This window comes from Hippocampus bargibanti, linkage group LG06, assembly GCF_051943395.1.
Source record: "Hippocampus bargibanti isolate YZ-2025 linkage group LG06, ASM5194339v1, whole genome shotgun sequence".
In the NCBI taxonomy this organism is placed as follows: Eukaryota; Metazoa; Chordata; class Actinopteri; order Syngnathiformes; family Syngnathidae; genus Hippocampus; species Hippocampus bargibanti.
Genome location: NC_142739.1, coordinates 24,151,260 through 24,172,277, shown reverse-complemented (window position 1 = coordinate 24,172,277; position 21,018 = coordinate 24,151,260). Strand labels below are relative to the sequence as shown.

The 21,018-nt window shown below is 35.5% G+C and overlaps 3 protein-coding genes across 3 annotated transcripts in view; all 3 read left to right on the top strand.

Annotated features, from left to right (window-relative positions):
• The first annotated feature begins 2,826 nt into the window (after window positions 1-2,826).
• Window positions 2,827-6,205, top strand: LOC148896895 (homeobox protein Hox-A13b-like). Its single transcript, XM_088998411.1, has 2 exons — window positions 2,827-3,527; window positions 5,149-6,205. The coding sequence occupies exons 1-2, from the start codon at window positions 2,864-2,866 to the stop codon at window positions 5,394-5,396; spliced, it is 912 nt and encodes a 303-aa protein (XP_088854537.1). The 5' UTR covers window positions 2,827-2,863; the 3' UTR covers window positions 5,397-6,205.
• Window positions 6,206-13,078: 6,873 nt separating this feature from the next.
• LOC148896894 (homeobox protein Hox-A11b-like) lies at window positions 13,079-16,783 on the top strand. Its single transcript, XM_088998541.1, is given in 3 exon segments — window positions 13,079-13,986; window positions 13,989-14,282; window positions 16,152-16,783. Coding segments are annotated over 3 exon segments (795 nt in total). The 5' UTR covers window positions 13,079-13,718; the 3' UTR covers window positions 16,385-16,783.
• Window positions 16,784-19,490: 2,707 nt separating this feature from the next.
• Window positions 19,491-21,018, top strand: part of LOC148896893 (homeobox protein Hox-A10b-like) — a 4,765-nt gene continuing 3,237 nt past the window's right edge. The window contains exon 1 of the mRNA XM_088999490.1: window positions 19,491-21,018. This exon is cut by the window's right edge and continues 765 nt beyond it. The gene's annotated coding sequence lies outside the window, so the exon portion shown is untranslated.

Below are 21,018 nucleotides of genomic sequence, written 5' to 3'. Positions count from 1 at the left end.
TAGCTGAAGAAACCTTTTCTTTCATGGAACACACCTGTATGACGGATTTTTCCATGAGGAAAAAAAAATCTTCCGCTAAATACTTCCAATTGCTTCAAATACACACCGTCGATTTCTAAAGATATCTATCCATCCGTTTTTGAGAAACTTTGGATGTGAACCACGGGCAATTTCATCCCGACCGATTCTGTAGCTGTATGTTTCTAATCTGCTCCTCCAAAGGGAGCCATTTCGGGGCCAAGGTGCCACAGGTCATACGATCACAAGACAAGCCCATAAAAAGTCCATTAAGCACTGTAGACTGAGAGCTGTGTTGTCATCAGCTTGATAGGTACTACAAACACTGCAGTACTTTGCTCTTAGGCCTGCATTTGTATTGTCGCGCGGATTCGCACACGTTTATAGTCAACGTGTTTTCTTCTTGGGATTCTGAAGGCACCAGTTAGCTCCAAAGGGTTTAGATCATATCGAACATTTCATGAAAAGGTTACTGATCAATTTCAGCCGTGAATCAAGTTGCTCTTCCATACTAATCGGGAAGCCGAGAAGTTAGTTACTCATTGTTTTATAAAGTGTAGCGACTTCTTGAGAGCAAATAAAATACAAAACTTCATGGATTTGTTGCACTTCCATTAGAATTCGGACCTGATAGAGGTCGTCATTAAAATAATACAGTAAAGTCTCGTTATATCGATATCGGATATATCGATAGTCCCGGTTATATCGATACTATTTCTATGCACGCACGGAGAAGATTACATGCAAACAGGGTCGGATATATCGATAGTCCCGGTTATATCGATATTTTTTCTGACTCCCTTGAATATCGATATAACGAGACTTTACTGTAATATATAAATAGGTAAATAATATATACAAAATCAACTTCTTGTGCCGGTCCCAAGCCCGGATAAATACAGGGGGTTGTGTCAGGAAGGGCATCCGACGTAAAAGCTTGGCCAAAACAAACATGCGGATCCAACCTCTAAAGATGGAGGACACTGATTTGCTGTGGCGACCCCTCGAAGGGAAAAGCCGAAAGGAAAAGAAGAGGAGAACTGGTAGTCTAAATTCTTGCCCAGTAACACTATTTTTAGAGACACCAGTTTACAATAAAATGCTAATTAGCAAATCTATGATGTAGATTTACATTAGAATATGCCATATCAATTGCAGAAACATATATATATATATATATATATATATATATATATATATATATATATATATATATATATATATATATATATGTATGTATGTGTGTGTGTGTATATGTGTATGTATATGTATATGTGTGTGTGTGTGTGTGTGTTTGTGTGTATATATATATGTGTGTGTATATATATGCGTGTGTGTGTGTATATATATATATATGTGTGTGCGTGTGTATGTATATATATATATGTGTGTGTATATATATAGTTTTGAAAGGCGCGTAGAAATTAAATGTATTATTGTATACAGTATTTTTATAATGTGTATGTATACAGTATTTTTGGACTGTATATATGTGTATATATATATATATATATATATATATATATACATTATTTTTACACTGTATATACATTTTTCTATTGTGTGTATATATACAGTATTTTTATCATGTGTATATATACAGTATCTTGATATTATACATATACAGTATATTTATACTACATATATATTGTATATACAGTATATTTATTTTGTTACGACTGAGGGCATATAAAACGTTTTTTCATAACATTTGTTTTATCGCATATATGTTCACACATTTTCAGTGAACCCTTTAAGTTTTAGAATTCAATCTAAGTTATCCCCTTCCGAAAATTCCATGCCTGAGCACGCTCTGAAGTTGGCCCATAAACATTTACAGTCTCAAAAAGGTGAGAAAATTCTATAAAAAATATATGAAAGCTTCCTCAGATTTTGTTGAACTCAAATTAGTTCATAAAACACCCCTGCTCGTGCTTTTTTTCGGGTTGTTTTGAACTTTAAGCTAATTCTTTGCTGTTGTTGACGCTTTGACCGTTTCATTCGCGTTTAATGATTTTTTTTGTTTGAGGAGATGAAACAAATGTTGATTGATGGGCGTTTTGTGTGTGTGTGTGTGTGTGTGTGTGCGTGTGTGCGTGCGTGCGTGCGTGCGTGTGTGTGTGTGTGTGTGTGTGTGTGTGTGTGTGTGTGTGTGTGTGTGTGTGTGTGTGTGTGTGTGTGTGTGTAAAGCTTCCCTTTCGCTTTACTCTTCCATTGTGATTTGCGGCTCTTTTGTCTTTCAACTTGACCTTGGACTCCATCCGCGTCAGCATGCCAGCCAAATCACACTATATGTCATCACCCCTTTTTAATAAAAAAAACATATTATTATATATATAGTGGGCCTTGAAATGTCATCAGAAGGCGGTGATTTATAATTACTAATTAGTTGGATTATAATTACTAATTAGTTGGATATGTATGTAAAATATTCTCGATGATTTTTTTGGAAAAGGGAGCAAAAGCTGCATGTTGGATGCATTAAATGCTCAAAGAAGCCTTTGAAGGCTCAAGAAGGAGCATGTGCACCCCTGCATCTATATTTTAGTATAATTATTCTGATATTATTTAGCATGCACAGCATACCTAACCTCACAAAACTATATATGTGAAAATGGGTAACCAGTGTGTTCGTGTGTGTGAATGTGTCTTGTTATTATCTCCTGTGCAGACCTTGATCATCTCCTTTGCATATCACGTGTCTATCCGGGGCCAATAACCTCGCGATGGTTCCCTACGGGTCCGGTTCCCAAATCCCTGTCTGGGTGCATTCGTTCGATGGGGGTGAGGGGGGGTGTTCTAGGGGAAAAAAAGAGGCGCACGAGTGCACGTATCGGGACATGCTATGACCGCGTCCTTGCTGCTGCACTCGCACTGGGCCGAACCGCTCATGTTCGTCTACGATAGCAGCGCGGACGAGCGCGCTAAGAACATGCAAGACGGCGCCGCGTCTTTCCCCGGGGGGAACTTCGCGCCGAACCAGTGTAGGAATCTACTGGCGCATCCCGCCTCTTTGGCTCCCAGCAGCACCGCCTACGCCAGCGGCGACGTGCCCGCGTGCGGGGTCGGGGAAGCGGCCAAGCAGTGTAGCCCGTGTGCGGCCACCCAGAGCTCACCGAACGCCTCGCTACCGTATGGATACTTCGGCGGGGGCGGTGGCAGCTATTACCCGTGCAGGCCCGTCTCGCATGGGTGTCCCAAGGCCTGCACGCAGTCCGCCTCTTACGGGGACAAGTACGCAGACTCGACTGTCCCCATGGAAGACTTCTCCAGCCGGGCTAAAGAGTTCGCTTTCTACCAGGGATACTCCCCGGCTCCTTACCAGGCAAGCTACTTGGACGTGCCCGTAGTTCCCACGCTGAGTGGGCCCCCCGAGCCTAGACACGAGCCCCTTTTGCCCATGGAGCCTTACCAGCCGTGGTCCATCGCCACTAATGGCTGGAGCGGTCAAGTATATTGCGCCAAGGAGCAGAACCAAAGCAATCCAATGTGGAAGTCCTCGTTGCAAGGTGAATTTATATTGAGCTAGATTTTATTTTGAAGTAACACTTCAAAACTAGGTGTTTCGTGAAAATGTCGTCTTGTATAACGCATGTATGATAAGAAATGTATTTTGGGGCAATGCATGGGGTATTTTTCTCCAGTGTTGCATGTTTCATTTTGCGCTTGTGTGTTGAGGTTAAAATAGAAAACACAGTAAGAAAATCGAATTGGATTTTTTCAGCCCATTTTTCAGCTGAAGCATTCTTACACAAGAGGCTAAATGATGACGTCAATTAAGACGCAGAAATGAATCCCCCCCAGTTCGGCGTGATAAGAGAATGCTTATTTTTATATTCACACTGTCAAAATTAAATTACATTTCCCAATGAAAAACACGTGAAGGGAAATAACACGACGTTAGCTTTTTTCCTTCGTAATTGAAGAGGAAAACGCCCACGTCTACGAAAAAAACCATTTTGAAGCATTTGTAGTTTTCCTATTGCAATATTTCTATCTATCTATCTATCTATCTATCTATCTATCTATCTATCTATCTATCTATCTATCTATCTATCTATCTATCTATCTATCTATCTATCTATCTATCTATCTGTCTGTCTGTCTGTCTACATTTAAAATCATAAGAATAGATAATATTAAATTTTATTAAGACCTGCTATACTTTTTTTGTTGTTGCATAACATTAAAAAAATATTGATATTGCTCTATATATATATATATATATATATATATATATATATATAAATTTCTCCACTGTGAGACTAATAAAGGCATATCCAATCCAATCCAAAATGATGTGATAGATAGATAGATAGATAGATAGATAGATAGATAGATAGATAGATAGATAGATAGATAGATAGATAGATAGATAGATAGATAGATAGATAGATAGATAGATAGATAGATAGATAGATAGATAGATAGATAGATAGATAGATAGATAGATGTGTATATATATATATGTGTGTGTGTGTGTGTGTGTGTGTGTGTGTGTGTGTATATATGTATACATATATATGTGTATAGATGCAGTATGTATAAATATCTTTGAAATGTTTTATTATACTATATTATTTCATTGTTGTAAAATAAAATTAATAATAAACAAAATACAATTTCAATAGTTTCATTTCAAAACTATTAAATGACCTCTTGCCATAAAACTTTAGCGGTGGTTGGTTAGTTAGTTAGTTAGTTAGTTGGTTGGTTGATTAAGTAGTGAAAAAAGGAAAATGCCATTTTGAATAGCCTGTCAAGCCAAGATAGACAAATAGATGAATAGATAGATTAATGACCGACTGTGTATAGGTTTAATTTGATGATGTGTGTAAAATTCCACCCCCCCCCCCCCGCCCCAATAAAATACCATGTTGCATTAGATGCGCAAAATAATCTTCCTACAAATTTTCATAACTTGGCCTTCACTTTTTACATTATTTATATTATTATCATATTGGCATTCTTTCTGATAGCCTATTTAATTTTTTACAACAAATTAGCAATATTACAGTTTTTCATTTACTCTTTAAAACGCGACCAATTTCATTCATAACGTTATTAATATGAATGAATGTACGTTGATATTAAAGTAACACGTTCCCCCCATCCCTCCCCAACATGCAGTCGACGACACTTGCAACGGTGGCTCAGACAACCAAGTGCGTCGTGGCAGGAAGAAGCGAGTCCCCTACACCAAAGTGCAACTCAAAGAACTGGAAAGGGAATACGCCACCAATAAATTCATCACCAAGGACAAACGCAGGAGAATATCTGCCCACACCAACCTGACAGAGAGACAAGTAACCATCTGGTTTCAGAACCGACGAGTCAAAGAGAAGAAAATCGTCAATAAATTTAAAAGCTCATGTTAACTTCTCGTCCATTTTGCTTTTTTTGAGGGGGTTAGGGGGTGTGGACGGACACAGACGTGCCTTGATCGAAAATAAACTGTGCTATAATTTATTACCTTCACCTTTTTGTCCACCAGAGTGCCTCCTTTCTACTTATTTTCCCCTTCCATCTTCGCCATTTAATTGGAAACACTCTACGTGGTGCGTGACAGAAAGTCGGAAATGTTCCAATCAAGTGTGTGTGATAAACTTCCACTTTTTGCCCCCACCTCGTTAGACCCATTGCTTCACACGCATATTTGTCTTAATTACTTGTTTTTATTATTTTACCACAAAAAAACTCAAACCTGGAGTAGTTTTAATTTGAACGAACAAGCCAGTGGAATTGTCAGTGTTAAAGTATAAAACGTCAACATGGCTTCGTGGGTCAATTGTGACAAAGGTTCCGTACAAATAATCGTTTTCTGGTAATAAAATATGATGTAACAATCGAACAAATCTATTTAATTTCCTCTCTGGTTTTATTATTTTTAAAATTGTGCTTTCGGGTAATTCAAGTGCACCATACGCGATCTAAACACTTTCGTTAAATGCCTCATCGATAACTGCCTTTTTTTCCCAAATGTGTTTGTTTCAAATTCCGACCATGAGATGGAAATTTGATATTTGAAATTGCTTGTAAGACGATATTTTTATTTTTTATTTTTTTGTCTGTCAGTATTCTGATTTTACATGGAGAAAAAAAGGACTAATGTCGAGTGGACGTACGTATTTAAATGTGTAAATATTTTTGGGACATCGCCAAATAAAAAAATGTCAATAAAGCTGCTTTAAAAGCACGTTTGTGTTTTCGCTCTACTTTTTACATGAAAATTAATGGGATATATTGCCAACTGACGTTAAAATCGTTTTTTACTTGTCATACACTGACACTTCTGTTTTTTTGTGTTTGAGCTTCCGTGCTGAGGCAAAATGGAGTTTGAACCCATCTAGTGTCTAAAGTCTGCAATTACAGCGTTTGACCGTGGATTTTACTTTATCTTGCTTTTTGTTTTTGATTGATTGGCAACCAGTTCAGGGTGTCCCTTTTGAAGTGAACATTTCCCATTATTATGTTTAATTTCTTCTGAATATTGTGTGAGCATTTGTAGTTATTGGTGTTTCTTTCCTTGGTTGGTCCTGCGAACATTTATTTTAAAAAAAAAACTCAGGCATATTTTGGACCCAGAATGGATCTCAATATTGCAATTCGATTATTGGAAGATAAAACACACATTTTCTAAACAACATTTCTGATTTTATCAACGATTGTCTTCTCGTGAATCTACATAGTCTGACATTTTGTTTTCACAAAAGGTAAGTTTAACTGATGACTCTGACGAAAGCGGAAGTATACGCCAAAACATGTCAGGTAATTGAACACCTAAAATACACTGTTTTTAAGAAAAGAATCTGTTTTAAATTAGATATCAAGTAGACAGGATCAACTTAATACAACTATTCCGGGTAAGTTTAACTTTTGGGACAAAAAAAATGAATATGTGATGATGATTGAAAAAGTGAATCACTTTTAGGGATAACGTGATTTCTTTGTAGAATTATTTGACGTTATGTTTTATTCTTTCCATTTCCGTTCAGCATGGCTGCGTCGCTCAATGTCGATAATTTGGTGTATTATCCCCCTCTGGCGGTAAAGCACCAAACTGTCCTTATTTTAAAAAGTGAGCGGCATTGGTTACCTCAAATGTCATTTTCACAATGATTTCTTTCTTGATAAATTTAAAGGCATACCCAACAAAAGTCCTTTTTATCATGTGCTCAAATAAAAACGCATCCTTAGCTTGTGATGTACCTGACGATGCTAACCTTGACTTTGAGAATGAATCGCTATATATACTTTTCTCAACCACAATGTGCAAAATCAATCATCACTTGGTTGAACGATTTTCCATCCTTCCACGATTGCAAATCGTTGTTTTACTAAATGTAAAATACAACATCAGCGAATGTAAGCACCCACAAGTTAAAATGGCCACACACAGCATATTCACTGGAAAATGATCATAATCGATAGCATTTTAGTAAAAAAGTAATAAAAAATGGATAGATCAAAAAATAGGGTTGATGTCATTTTCCATGTCTGTGATTCGGGAGACCAAAGTTGATTTTTTTTTCTCCTTTAGGCTCAATGGAGATATACTTTTAGCTGTTTTAATCCTTTTTTTTTCATGCTTAGCTGCATTTACTTGAAATACAACAAAATTAACCTTTTCCAAAACTCCCCCAAAAATTAATAAGTTTCATTGTTATGGCCTTAGCATGGCCGAAGTGAATACATCACATCAGTCAAGTGTCACCACAGTCAGTGAAATTGTTTGCTTGTTGCTTTTGGTCATCGTGTTTAACTGCAGGCTTGGAGGGAAGTGCGGCTTTTCCTTCACAGCAAACGTGTTTTTATGATGACTTACATCCCAGTGAAAGCGCCTCTCTGGGATTAATGCAATAACACACATTATGAGTGTCTGGTTAACCTAAAATATTTATTTGAAAACCTCTTTCGGTGGCCTGAACACGCCACCAGCTAGCTTTGGAAGCTTCAACTGTTCACAGATGAATGAGAATCATAAGGCGGAAGGGGGGGCTGACCAAAAATGTGCTTTTATTTTGGGTGAGTCGAAAAAAAGAAAAAAAAACTAAAGTTAGTGTGTGAGTAATAAATCATTCAATAAAGAACATTTCAAAAATGTGTCGTTTGTGATTTACGTGACACATGAGGCCACTTGCGGAAATAAATCACATTTACAGACAAACAGCCGTCAAAGCGGTACATTTATAAGCAATCCTATTGGAATAAGTCGGCGAGGGGAAGTTTGTGTCATCAATCATTCAAATTATTGATTAGAATCTTAAAAATGTCAAACTACTGTATTGAAACATTAGTAAAAGACAATAATGTGGTCTTTATATTATTCAAATTTATATACGTATATATATATATATATATATATATATATATATATATATATATATATATATATATATATATATATATATATATATATATATCCTTAACTCATTCATTGCCAGACATATGCAAAAAAATGTGTCTACTCCAGTGCCAGGGTTTTTGTCATTTTCACTCAATGTTCTGCACATGCAGAACATTGAGTTTTAGGACTTTCATAAACATTTTCATAAACATTGCATAAACATTCAGTGCAGTGTAAGAAACCTTCAACTTTCTTCTTTTATCAGAAAAAAAGAGTTAATTCCTAAATTATATCGGTCTGTAGTTATATGAGCTTGAAATGAGGGTGGCTGTCCAAAATACAATACATACATATTGGTTTATATAGCACTTGCACAACAGCTACAGCTGGAACAAAGCGGTAACATGGAAAAAAGAGAAATGCTGCCCCCTTGTGGAAAAAAAACATTGCCAGAGGCCCTGGCCAGCGCTTTAAAGGCACCCCCACAAGAAAAAAACCTGAACAGATTCAGGAATGACGCTCTACGCCATATATAAGAGCAAATAACTGATTTTGAAGAAAGGAGCGGCAGTACAGAGCGCCATGCGTCTGTGGAACAGCCGCGGTTTGGAATTGAAGCGGATTTACGTTGAACAGGAGATGTGAGACAATCTCTTTTCATCAATGGATGCCACAGCTTCGTGTTTGCTTTCAACATTTAGCTTGTAGCAAACATGCACATTCCACCATGACGTCCCTGATCCACTGATGAAAAGGATGCTTTGATCCTCTCCTCTTTCATCTGGAACTGCTTCATCTAACAAAGAAGGTGAATTGAATGACTTTCTGTGTGTTTTGTTTTGTACCACATTATTTGTTATGTAGTTTTTTTTTTTTTTTTTGACTTCAAGATGGCGCTGTGAGAATGGCTGCCTTTACAGCAGTTCCTGTATTTTGTTTTTCTACTTCTTCCTTGCCTTTCCTCTTCCTTCCACCACTTTGCTGCTGTGAAATGTAAATTATCTCCACTGCGAGACTAATAAAGGCTAATCCAATGCAATCCGTCATTTAAAGTTGCTCTAATTGAAATTATTATTTTCAGCCCCAAATACATGCGAGTTGTGCTTTTATTTTACAACGAAGTGATGATATTTCAGCAACTTGAAAGTCAACAACCAACCAGCATGCTTTGCAAGACGATGAACTACCTCTACCTGATCCTTTTGGGGAGTTACCCAAAATCCACATTACATTTAACTGTTTGGAAGCATAACGAGACATGTACTGTATACTCCTGTTTTCACCCGTTGCCATGGCAACCACATCTTTTTTGGCTTTACTTAGCCAGAGGCAGAAAACTCAAGTGCGGGTGGGGTTGGATTGTCAATGCGGAAAAATACCAGATGCCATTTAAGTTTTCCCCTTTTTTTTAAGCGGAGGTTAGTATTTCAAGTTTGGCAATGGAGGAAGGGGAAAAAAATAATATGTAACGTTTACATCTTATAAAGTGTGATCACTAAGGTGTGTACATCCTCTGGAGGCCTCTGACATTTTTCCTGCAAAGACTTTTCTGAACAAAAAGCATTGACGTTTTTTTGTGGTCATATGAAGGTTAGTTAAATGCTCACAAAATATAGTGGATATAATCAGTAAGATATAAAATGTAAAACTTTTCATACCAATAATATAACTTATTTCTAATAAACGTCTGTGTAAGCTCTCAGTTGTACAGGAGTGGTCCATCGATGAAAAGGTTTCTTCAGCCGTCATCTGTACTTCATTGAAGGTGTCGGACGTTTCGCTTCTCATCCAAGATGCTTCTTCAGCGAACTAAAGTCTTACTGGTAGTATCCTCCCTATATATATATATATATATATATATATATATATATATATATATATATATATATATATATATATATATATATATATATATATATATATATATCCCTACTGTGCTATTTCTAATGAACTAATTTCTTATTATTTTTTTTATTAAAAATTTATTTCACTCCGACTTGATCTTAGTTTTACTCCTTGGTGTTTTCTTCTATCTTTGTGACTGCTTTCTTTCCTGTATATGATACCTGTCCATGTTAACACATCGTCAAAGTCAGTGAACACATGATAGGATCTGAAGTGCCTCTGATTAGAACAAATAAAGTTTTGATGTCCTAGTTGGCTTTTTCTTTCTGTGATTATTCATGCTCTCTCATAGAAAGCTGAAAGTCCTGTGCTAAAACTGCATGATTGATATTTGTGTAGTGTCTCTGTAGAGTTTTGAAAGGCGCTTATAAATGAAATGTATTATTATTATTATTATTATTATTATTATTATTATTATTATTATTATTATATAACAAAAAAATAATAAAAAAGCTGACTATATTGTACTTCGCGGATTTCACCTATCATGGGCTATTTTTGGAACGTATTTCCCGCGGATAAACGAGGGTTCACTGTATAAATCAATATGTATTGTATTGTATTGTATTGTATTGTATTGTATTGTGTTGTGTTGTGTTGTGTTGTGTTGTGTTTTGTTGTATTGTATTGTATTGTATTGTATTGTATTGTATTGTATTGTATTGTGTTGTGTTGAGTTGTATTGTATTGTATTGTATTGTATTGTATTGTGTTGTGTTGTGTTGTATTGTATTGTATTGTATTGTATTGTATTGTATTGCATTGTATTGTATTGTATTGTATTGTATTGTATTGTATTGTATTGTATTGGTTTTAAGACAAGAAGAAACTTTTGAAATTTCCTTGGAAAACGTTCTCACTCAACTTTGTCACTGACACAAAAATAACAGAAATGTGTTTTTTTCTTTCATTGCAGCGGGATTTGATTTCCTATTTTTTTTCAACTCCGTAGAAAAACTATTACAATAGCTGTGAAGTTGACAACGTGCTTATAACTATGTTATTTATTTTCACTGACAACTGATTTCAAAACAAGTAATCTGTCGATCTAATGCTAAAAATAAACATAAAAACAATCATCCACTTGGAATTATGGATTCAAGTGCTTCACAATGGTTTTAATTTGAAATGCCTCTGAGGGCAGGCCAAAACTTCACTGTAGCCACACAATGACCAAAAAAAAAAAAAAAAGATTTAGACACTCATGGATCTGTTGGATTCAAAGCATATGCTACCACATAATATATTTGCATGCCATTGAAGCTTTGGGAATTCTGAAAACGGTGAAGTCTTAACAGTTGAAAGCATTACCAGACACATTTTCAGTCGAAAATATCCTAATAGGCACCTAAAAACAATTGAGATTGTCTTGCGAAATAAAAAAAACTAAGACAGTTCTTAAATTCAATCAAGTATATTATTTCATTTGTCTTTTCCAGTTTGACCAAGGGTGTCAAACTTACTTTTTGGTTGCTGCAGGCCACATTGTAGTTACGGTTTCCTCATGGGGGGCCATTATGAATTTGGAATGTTTCATCACCTCCACATATTACCTATAGAGCGCGTAAAAAAATACTGAATAACTAGTTTGGACATTTGAAGTAAAAAATAATGACTGTTATTGTTGTTTACATGTGACAATTTGAAATGTTGGTTCACACTTTAGTTAGCATCATGAAATTTCACAAGTTTGACTTGCTTTCATGGGCCGAATAAAATGACGTGACGGGCCAGATTTGGCCCCTGGGCCATGACTTTGACACCTGAGTTAGTGAACGAGAACGAGCAGTTTGTTATTTTTAACATTTTTTATTTTAGGTTTATTTTCTAACTTTGAAACTTTTTTTGCTATTATTCTTTTTTAAATAATATTTTCTATTTAAATATGGATAAAAAAACTTAACAGATGTTTTTAAAGGAATGTGGTAATAAATTAGAGTTGTATAATATGTCATGCAGAAGCTTTTTTTGTGTGTATTGTTTTGCACTGCTGCTGTCCAATACTTGTGTATTGTTGGGCAACTTCTCGAGATAATTCCACAACATAATTGTATAAAAGTACCTATTTCGCATATCAGGGCCCAGTTTGCCTATCCAAAGCCAAACAAACATGTTTGTCCGGAAGAATTTCAAAATAATTCTAGACTTGATTCACTAATTTGGGTCGAAAACTGAATATCTTAATTCTCGTTTCAACGTTTGCAAGTTTAGACGTTTTTCAAAGAAAATGTCAAGAATCGCCTCATAAGATGTCACTTGATCACTCAAGTCACTGTGGGGATCGGATAATGAACACGTCGTTTTTTGCATTTACTTCAATGTCACGTGCACGTGTGATTACGTCACCGTAATCTTTGCACATGCGCATTTGCAGTGAAGGTCGAACTTGGAATACAATCACTAGAATGTTTTTTTAATTAATACCTGGATGACGTTCGTGTAAGAACAGAGATTTTGTTACCTTTTTTAGGGTAAAGAATTGCATGAAAGAAAGCTAACACGGCTAATAATAATAATAATAATAATAATAATAATAATAATAATAATAATAATAATAATAATAACAGCGCCTTTCAAAACTCTCAAGGACACTTTACAGTGACCGGATATGAACAAAAATGTTTTTTATGTTTAAGTGTGAGCCATTCGAGCCAACGTTCAGTCAACCCGGAAGTAAACCCGTCAAATAAAAATCCACTTGTCCAAATTTAACATTTACATATTACATTTGGATAAAAAAAAACAGACAAACATAACTTTTATCAAACACACCTGTAATTGATATTGATATTGATATTATGGCATTCAGTAAGTTTAAAATTGACTTTGGCTACAGACGATAACGATAAGCAACAGACGTGACTTCTAAAATGTCGAATCTGCTGGTTCGAATTCAAAAAAATGAACATTACAACATTTAAAAAAAGTTGTAATCATAATAATGATAATAAGTATAAAAACAATGACAATAATAATAATACATGTAATTTTTAATCGCCTATCAAAAAGATTAAAAAAGAAAGTGTACGCTAATGAGGCAGATTCGCGTTTTGTGATCGTATGACCTCATGCATATCCCAACGAAGCGAGTTCGAGTTGTCGAAAAGCGAAAGCAGTGTTCAAAGATAGGCAAGTACTATGGAAAAAAAGGCTCACTTTCAAGAGATGCAATATTCCCCTCCTCCCCTTGATTTTTTTTTCCTCTGGCCGTACAGCCCAAAGGTTGACTTTATAGCGGCGAGCCATATTGACTCACACAAGCTGCTTGCGGGGCCCATTGAGGCGTGTGTCATGTAGTGCCAGTCAGTGGTCACATGGCTCGGGATCGACATGGACCTCACTCACGCACGTCAGCTCACGACTTGCAAGGGGCTCAGATCGCTTCACTAAAGTCACTGCAGCTCACTCAGTCAGCAGGATGACCCCGTGCTGAAAGAAGACCAAGAGGATGGATTTGGATGCTTCCAATATGTATCTACCTAGTTGCACTTACTACGTCCCCGGAGCAGATTTCACGACTCTTCCGCACTATCTGGCCCAGGGTCAACCCTCCTGCCCGGTGGCTTACTCGTACCAGTCGTCGGCCCTTCCTCAGGTTCCATCCGTGAGAGACGTGGCGTTCAGAGACTTTGCTGTGGACGGAGCGGCCAAGTGGCACCACGGCAGGGGGAGTCTAGCGCACTGCTACGCAGACGACGGATGGACCGGTCCGACCCCCCGGGGGGGGACGCGCCGGGGAAAGGCGTCTGCTCCTCGGGCTCCAACAACCCGCCGGGAGGTTTCCACGGTGGCCCGGCTAGGAACGGCGTCCTTCCGCAGGCTTTCGACCAGTTCCTCGACTCGACCTTCGGGGGCCAAGACCACGGAGCTGCCACGCCGGGGCAGGACAGACTTTGCGCGGTCAAGTCGAGCCTCGCGCCGGGTCCTCAAGCTCCGGGCTCGGACACCGCGGAGAGTTGCAGCCCCAAATCGTCACCTGGACTCGGCGACGACAGGAACGCGAAAGGCGGCGGTGAGTACGACCGTCACTTTGGTGGATCTTCTTGAAAGACGTTTTATATGCTCTTTTTTTAACTTTATGGTTCTTAAGGTTTATGGGGGTGAAGGGGGGAGGGGGCAGGAGATTTAACCAGACACACACACACACACACACACACACGCACACACAAAAAAAGTATGTTACAAACGACAAGATCACGGGCTTGGGCTTGAAATTGGCCGTGAAGAGTTTAAAGTCAACATACATGTTCGCATTTTAAATCATGGTCGACTTTGAACGCGTTTAATCTCCAACCTCTTTTCACAAAATTGACATTAAATGACCACATTTACAATTTCCGACAAATTCAACGCCTAAATATTAATAAACAACAAACACTGAGTCACTTTGTCAACAATCTCCACCTTTTGCACCCCACCCTCTTTTTTTGTGATGTGAGTGTTAACTATTTCAAATGTTTCTATAGTACACGAAATAACCGAAACGTCGTTCACTTTAACCGTCAATTGAGTTTCAATGCTTTAATGATCAATAATACGAGATTCGAAATACACATGTAAAATCTACTTTAAAACTACAGTTACATTTAAAATGTTTAATTATCTAAGCGTTTTTTAGATTAGCACTTTGTACATTTGGGTTAGATTTCAAAATAATTGAACAACTGAAAATTTGAATTGACTGTAAATAGGCCATTTTTAATAATAACAATAATAATAATAATAATAATAATAATAATAATAATAATAATAATAATAATACATTTCATTTCTAAGCGCCTTTCAAAACTCTCGAGGACACTTTACAGTCATAGGATATTTTTTTCTGCGGGTGAGCAGCGGCAGCCACATGCCCCAGCGTTCACTCAACCCGGTAGTTCTTTCATTATTAGAATGAATAAACAAACCTATAAATAAATACATAAATATAGATAAACAAACAAATACATGTGCTAAATATATATATATATATATATTACACATTTTCTCTAACTGCGTTCAAATTCCGAATTAACAGCCTAACATTAGTATTGATAGTTCAAAATATGCAAATGAATGTCCTTTTCCCCCCTTTCTATACCATTTTTTCCATCACTGTATGAAAACGAGTGACCATTATGCTTAAGGTCTATTTTATTCCAATAAACATTTTAATCATAATAATAAAAATTTTACCTGGAAATGAAAACGAGTGACCATTATTTTTAAGGTCTTTTTTTTCAAACGAACATTTTAATAATACATTTTACTAGGAAATGAAAACGAGTGACCATAATGTTTAATGTGTATTTTTTTCGAATGACCATTTTAATAATCAATTTAACTAGGAACTCAAGCCATATTTTAAAATCGACTTCCAGATATACTTTATTTTCTTTAAAATGTTTTTTTTAAATAAGCTGCTTGAACAAAGATGTGACTTTCAAACTAACCCCCCTCCCCTGCGTGCTTTCCATATGAACAATATGAAAAAACAAGCAAGGCGTTTAATCCACCTTTTTTAACCTGTCCCTTTAAGAGCTGCTTATAATTTAATGAGCAATATGTGTACAAATATACTGCATTTCCAGGGATTTAATATGCAGCTGGCCTCACGACACGAGCCCCTATATACAACACGTTACGTGCAGCCCAGTGAAACCTAAAGCGGCCTATAAAAACACCACTTGATACAATACTGCCCCCGCGCTTCACGTTTAAAAGTCCTTTTGACTCAACATGATTGTTTAAAAAAATGATTTTTATTCCATCACCGTGTTTATAACGATAAAAGGCATTGAGAGGAGGGCGACATTCGGCACTCTGAGCTCACTGTGCGTCATCCTCCTATCTTGCCCTTTTGTATATGTGCCATTGAAATCATCTTTATGATCCCCATTAGGTGGCCAGAAGACTCGTAAGAAGAGGTGTCCGTATTCCAAGTATCAAATCAGGGAATTGGAGCGGGAATTTTTCTTCAGCGTTTACATCAACAAGGAGAAGCGGCTGCAGCTTTCCCGGATGCTCAACTTGACTGATCGACAGGTGAAAATCTGGTTTCAGAACAGGAGGATGAAGGAGAAGAAACTCAACAGGGACCGTTTACAGTATTACACCAGCAACCCTCTTCTATAAAAAAAATATATACGAACATATATATTAAAAAAAGACTGTAAACACCTTAAACACATGGACGCTGTTAGGAACTCAGACAAATGATGTGTTATTAAACATCCCTTTCTCTTTAATTATTATTATTATTATTATTATTATTATTATTATTATTATTATTATTATTATTATTATTATTATTATTATTGTAGCAACAATGTTCTGAATCAGAATAGAAGACAACCTATATTTTTAGACTTTAAACAAAGCTGTAACTTTAATTATGATGTGATGATGATGATTATTATTATTATTGTAAAAATGTTCTTTTGTTCTACCCCCATTTTTATGCTCATATTTACATGTTCGCACGGATGCACAGACAACAATCATTGTATTTGTAATTTTGATCTTCATTTATACCCCAAACATATTATTATGTATAATATTTTATTATATATATAATATTGTATATATATGTTATTATATATAATATTACATACATAATATTGTATATTGTATTGTATGCATAATATTGTATATATATATATATATATATATATATATATATATATATATATATATATATATATATATATATATATATATATATATATATATATATATATATATATATATATATATATATATATATATATATATATATATATATATATATATTATCATATATATTATCATATACATGTATATCATATTGTTCAAAGGCTGAAGGTGATTTTTGTGTGCTGTTTATGTGTTAGGTTGCAACTGCGTCACATTCTATTTAGCATCTACTTGACCGAAGTGTAAACCGGTAAACCGGTAATATAAAAAAAATCCCTGCCGTGAAACTAAAGCCTTTATTTTCCTTTTATATTGCGGCACGTTTAGTTGATATGCAAAATGCTTCTTCTCCCGAACCTCCATTAACAGGATCTGTTACAGCTTTTAATTTGATATCCATTACAAAGAGCTCAGTCGTTTCCTGTACACTGATTTCTGACCTGCCATGCCTGTTATAGTGGACAGAAAGGACCCCCCGTGCCACCCCCCCCCCCCCCCACACACACACACGTTTTCGTCATACATAAAAAGTCTGTTTTTAGAATTTAGGAAGTACCATTTAAATAATCATATAATCATATGGCCTAATTTGTTTATTCACCAAAACACGATCTACTGGCATTTAAAGCTTTCTCTCACTCACGGTGTCTCATAGAATAATTGAATGGATCCACACACAAGAAAAACTACTTTTGATGAGACAAAGTTGCCCAAAGAACCGAACTGAAAGCAGACAAGGAACTTGAATGACCTGCCATAAGATAATATGGCTTTCCTTATGCCGTACATCCTGTGAGACTCCCCTGGAATTCCACTTTGATTGCTGCACATCCTCCCAGTTGCTCCAGTAACTGGCCATAAAAAAGCCGGACTCGTCTGGAGCATTTGGGGTGGAGTGCAATAAAGCGTCTGAGAACCAAGGTTATTAACCGCGACTGGAAGGAGGTTTGCAAGACAAGATGTGCTGCAGCGTTGAAGGGTGAAGCTTCTTCTCGGTCCCGCCAGACTGTTCCAGGAGTATTCTGGATTGTTTCTTGTTCTTTTTTCCCCCACACTATTCCACCAGTCTGTTTGCTGGTGTGGTGGTTGCAATGAACGGTATTGTTACCTTCTACCACCAGAGGGCGCTCCGCCGATCAATGTCAATGCCGTTTGTAGACTTTTTTTCAGATTAAAGACACCGGCTCAGGGGTTTCATTCCTTCAGGTAAGCACATATGATCATTATGTGGATTTATTTTCCACTTTTGGGCGTGTTTTTTATTTTTTTTTATCCTTCTTAAAAAAATAAAATGGAGGCATTCAACTCAATGGAGAATGTTATATGCAATAATAATAATAAAAATATTGGGCTAAATGGAAAATGTTGATTGTACAAATGTCATGACCTCACACAAAGCATGCATCTGATTTTCATGCAATAAACCCAGCCACAAAAAAAAAAAAAAATAGGCACATTGGATTTGTATGGATAATTTTCCGTAAATTATCATCTGATGTTATCATTACGATGTGTATCTGTTGACAGTTATTTGCACGTCAAATTTAGTAACAGAGATGTTGTAACTCCAAAGAACAAAATGAGAGTTTACATCCAAAGATAAAAATACATCACAGGTGACGTTTTTGACCACTATCGATGAAAAAAAGGAAAGAAAAAGTGATCTATGCAAGCTGCAGCGCACACATTATGGTTAATATATGCATAGATATGTACATCTTTTGGCACATTTTTTTGTTACTAAAACGTGTACAAAAACATGCATGTGAGCATTTGTAATATTTGTAATATTTTGTATTTTTAACAATTATTTTTAAAATATTTTTAATATTTTTTTAAATAATTATTTGTAGTGTATTTAATATCTTTTTTACATTATTCTTAGTACTCTAATTATTTGCACTTATTTTTTTTAATAAAAATACTTTATTTTTTCATATTAAAACATTCATTTCGATATGAACACACTCGGTGTAAATTCATTTTCGACTGTATTAATGTGGTTTTCTTGTCACATTAATTATTTGTTAATTATATATCCATATATTATGAATTATATACTTCTTTTGATACTCAGTGTTTATTTTATTTTATTTTAATTACTTGATCTGTGTTCATATGAACACGCTCGCTGTTAATGGGGTTTAAAATAAACAACGAGGCGTTTGATAATAACAAAATTGCTTTTGTTATTCGAGTATAACAATATATAACATAAAAGAAAAAATATAATGAGATAGATCTTTTTTTCTATTGTCACTCATATTATCGCGAGAATTTGCGAGTATTTCGTTAATTTGTAACATTTTAACGACGTTTCTTCCTTTGTTTACATTTTCAAATTCGGCGTCCCCCCATGTTATGTCATATATAGAGAATAAACTATATTAAACTAAAATTAATATCATTGTAAATTATCACCACCGTTTTATTCAATCCAAAATAAATCCAACAAAAGTCAAATTTCGTTTCGGTTTTTTATTCTGACTTTTCTTCAATCAGTTGCACGCAAATCGAATTAAAATGAAGTTTGTGTTTTAAATGCACGCTTTATTACCGTTTTTAATGATAAATAAAGGATTCATTACAATGATACAAAAAAAAAACTCATTTACGAGTAAAGTTAACGAGATATCCTTCAGGTTAAATAAATACAAACAAGACCAAAATCCCAACATTTTTTATGAGAATGTTTCACGATAATTTACTGTGTTTATTTAAGGGGCTTCTAAAAAATCTTTTGTAGGCTATTTTTATGCCCATTTTTCTAGATATATGTCATATAACGTTGATGTAAAAATATGTATATAGTGAATACTACATTTCGTTTTACCGTCAATGAAAATAAATACACATGTATGCAAATATGCACTTATTTATGTATTCTATTCAATCTTGCTTTAAGGGTTTTAGATTTTCATGCATGCAACTAATAATCAGCATCAGAAAGCCTTTGATGGACACAGTGGAAATTTGCAATCTACAGGAGCAAAATTAAAAGGGAAAGAAAAAAAAGGAAAAAGGGGCAAAAATAAAAATTAAAAAGGATAAAAAGAAAAAAGACAGAAAAAAGGGAAAATCTAAATAAAGAAAAAAGATGAAAAAGAACAAAGAAAAGAAAAAAGGAAAAAGGGGCAAAATTAAAAATTAAAAAAGATAAAAAGAAAAAAGACAGAAAAAAGGGAACAACTAAATAAAGAAAAAAGATGAAAAAGAAAAGAAAAAAGGAAAAAGGGGCAGAAATAAAAATTAAAAAGGGAAAAAAACAGAAAAAATGGGAAAACTAAATAAAGAAAAAAGATGAAAAAGAAAAGAAAAAAGGAAAAAGGGGCAGAAATAAAAATTAAAAAGGGAAAAAAACAGAAAAAATGGGAAAACTAAATAAAGAAAAAAGATGAAAAAGAACAGAGAAAAGAAAAAAGGAAAAAAAAATACAAATCAGAAAAAAGAAAAAAGAAAACAAGAAAAAACAGAAAACATAAAAATTATTGCCTTTTTAAATACAATAAATACAACTGTGTGCTTCCAAATACAACCAATCATTTACATATTGATCAACTCACTTTTTTAATCCATAAAAAAACAAACGTTAAAAGCTTCGGCGTGACCAAATGTAGCAACTGAAGCGTCAGAAATAATGAGCACGGCACCAAAAGGGGGTCAAGGGTCTTTCTGACAGACATCGCGCCAGGACCTTTTGGAACTATGATACAGCGTGATCCACCTTTTACTGCATTTTTTTTACAATGCAGTAAAAGCGACCATAAAGCAATACCAAGTACAAGACGCTTTGCAGCTTTCAACTGCCTCACTTGCTCAACTCTACTCTGGCTTACATGCATGGACGATATGTTCATAGTTCAACCCCCCCCCCTCCGTATTATTTCAAATGATATTTTACCCACAATCCCCACGTGTATGTGCGATAAACCCCCTTGCACCATCTTTTGTGCATTTTTCTTGACTTAACCTAAAGACGAAATATACGACACATGCAGTGGAGCAGGCTGGTCAGACTGGGAGGAGTCTGAGCTTAAGCCCCCCCCTTTGCTTTTTTTAATTGGCTACAGTGAGAAACGTGGGTTATCACTAAT

Bases quoted from the DNA above. Each gene is read 5' to 3' on its own strand.
- LOC148896895 (XM_088998411.1), top strand. From the start codon at position 2,864: ATGACCGCGTCCTTGCTGCTGCACTCGCACTGGGCCGAACCGCTCATG. The intron at 3,528-5,148 runs GTGAATTTATAT...CCCAACATGCAG, and splicing joins GTGGAAGTCCTCGTTGCAAG to TCGACGACACTTGCAACGGT.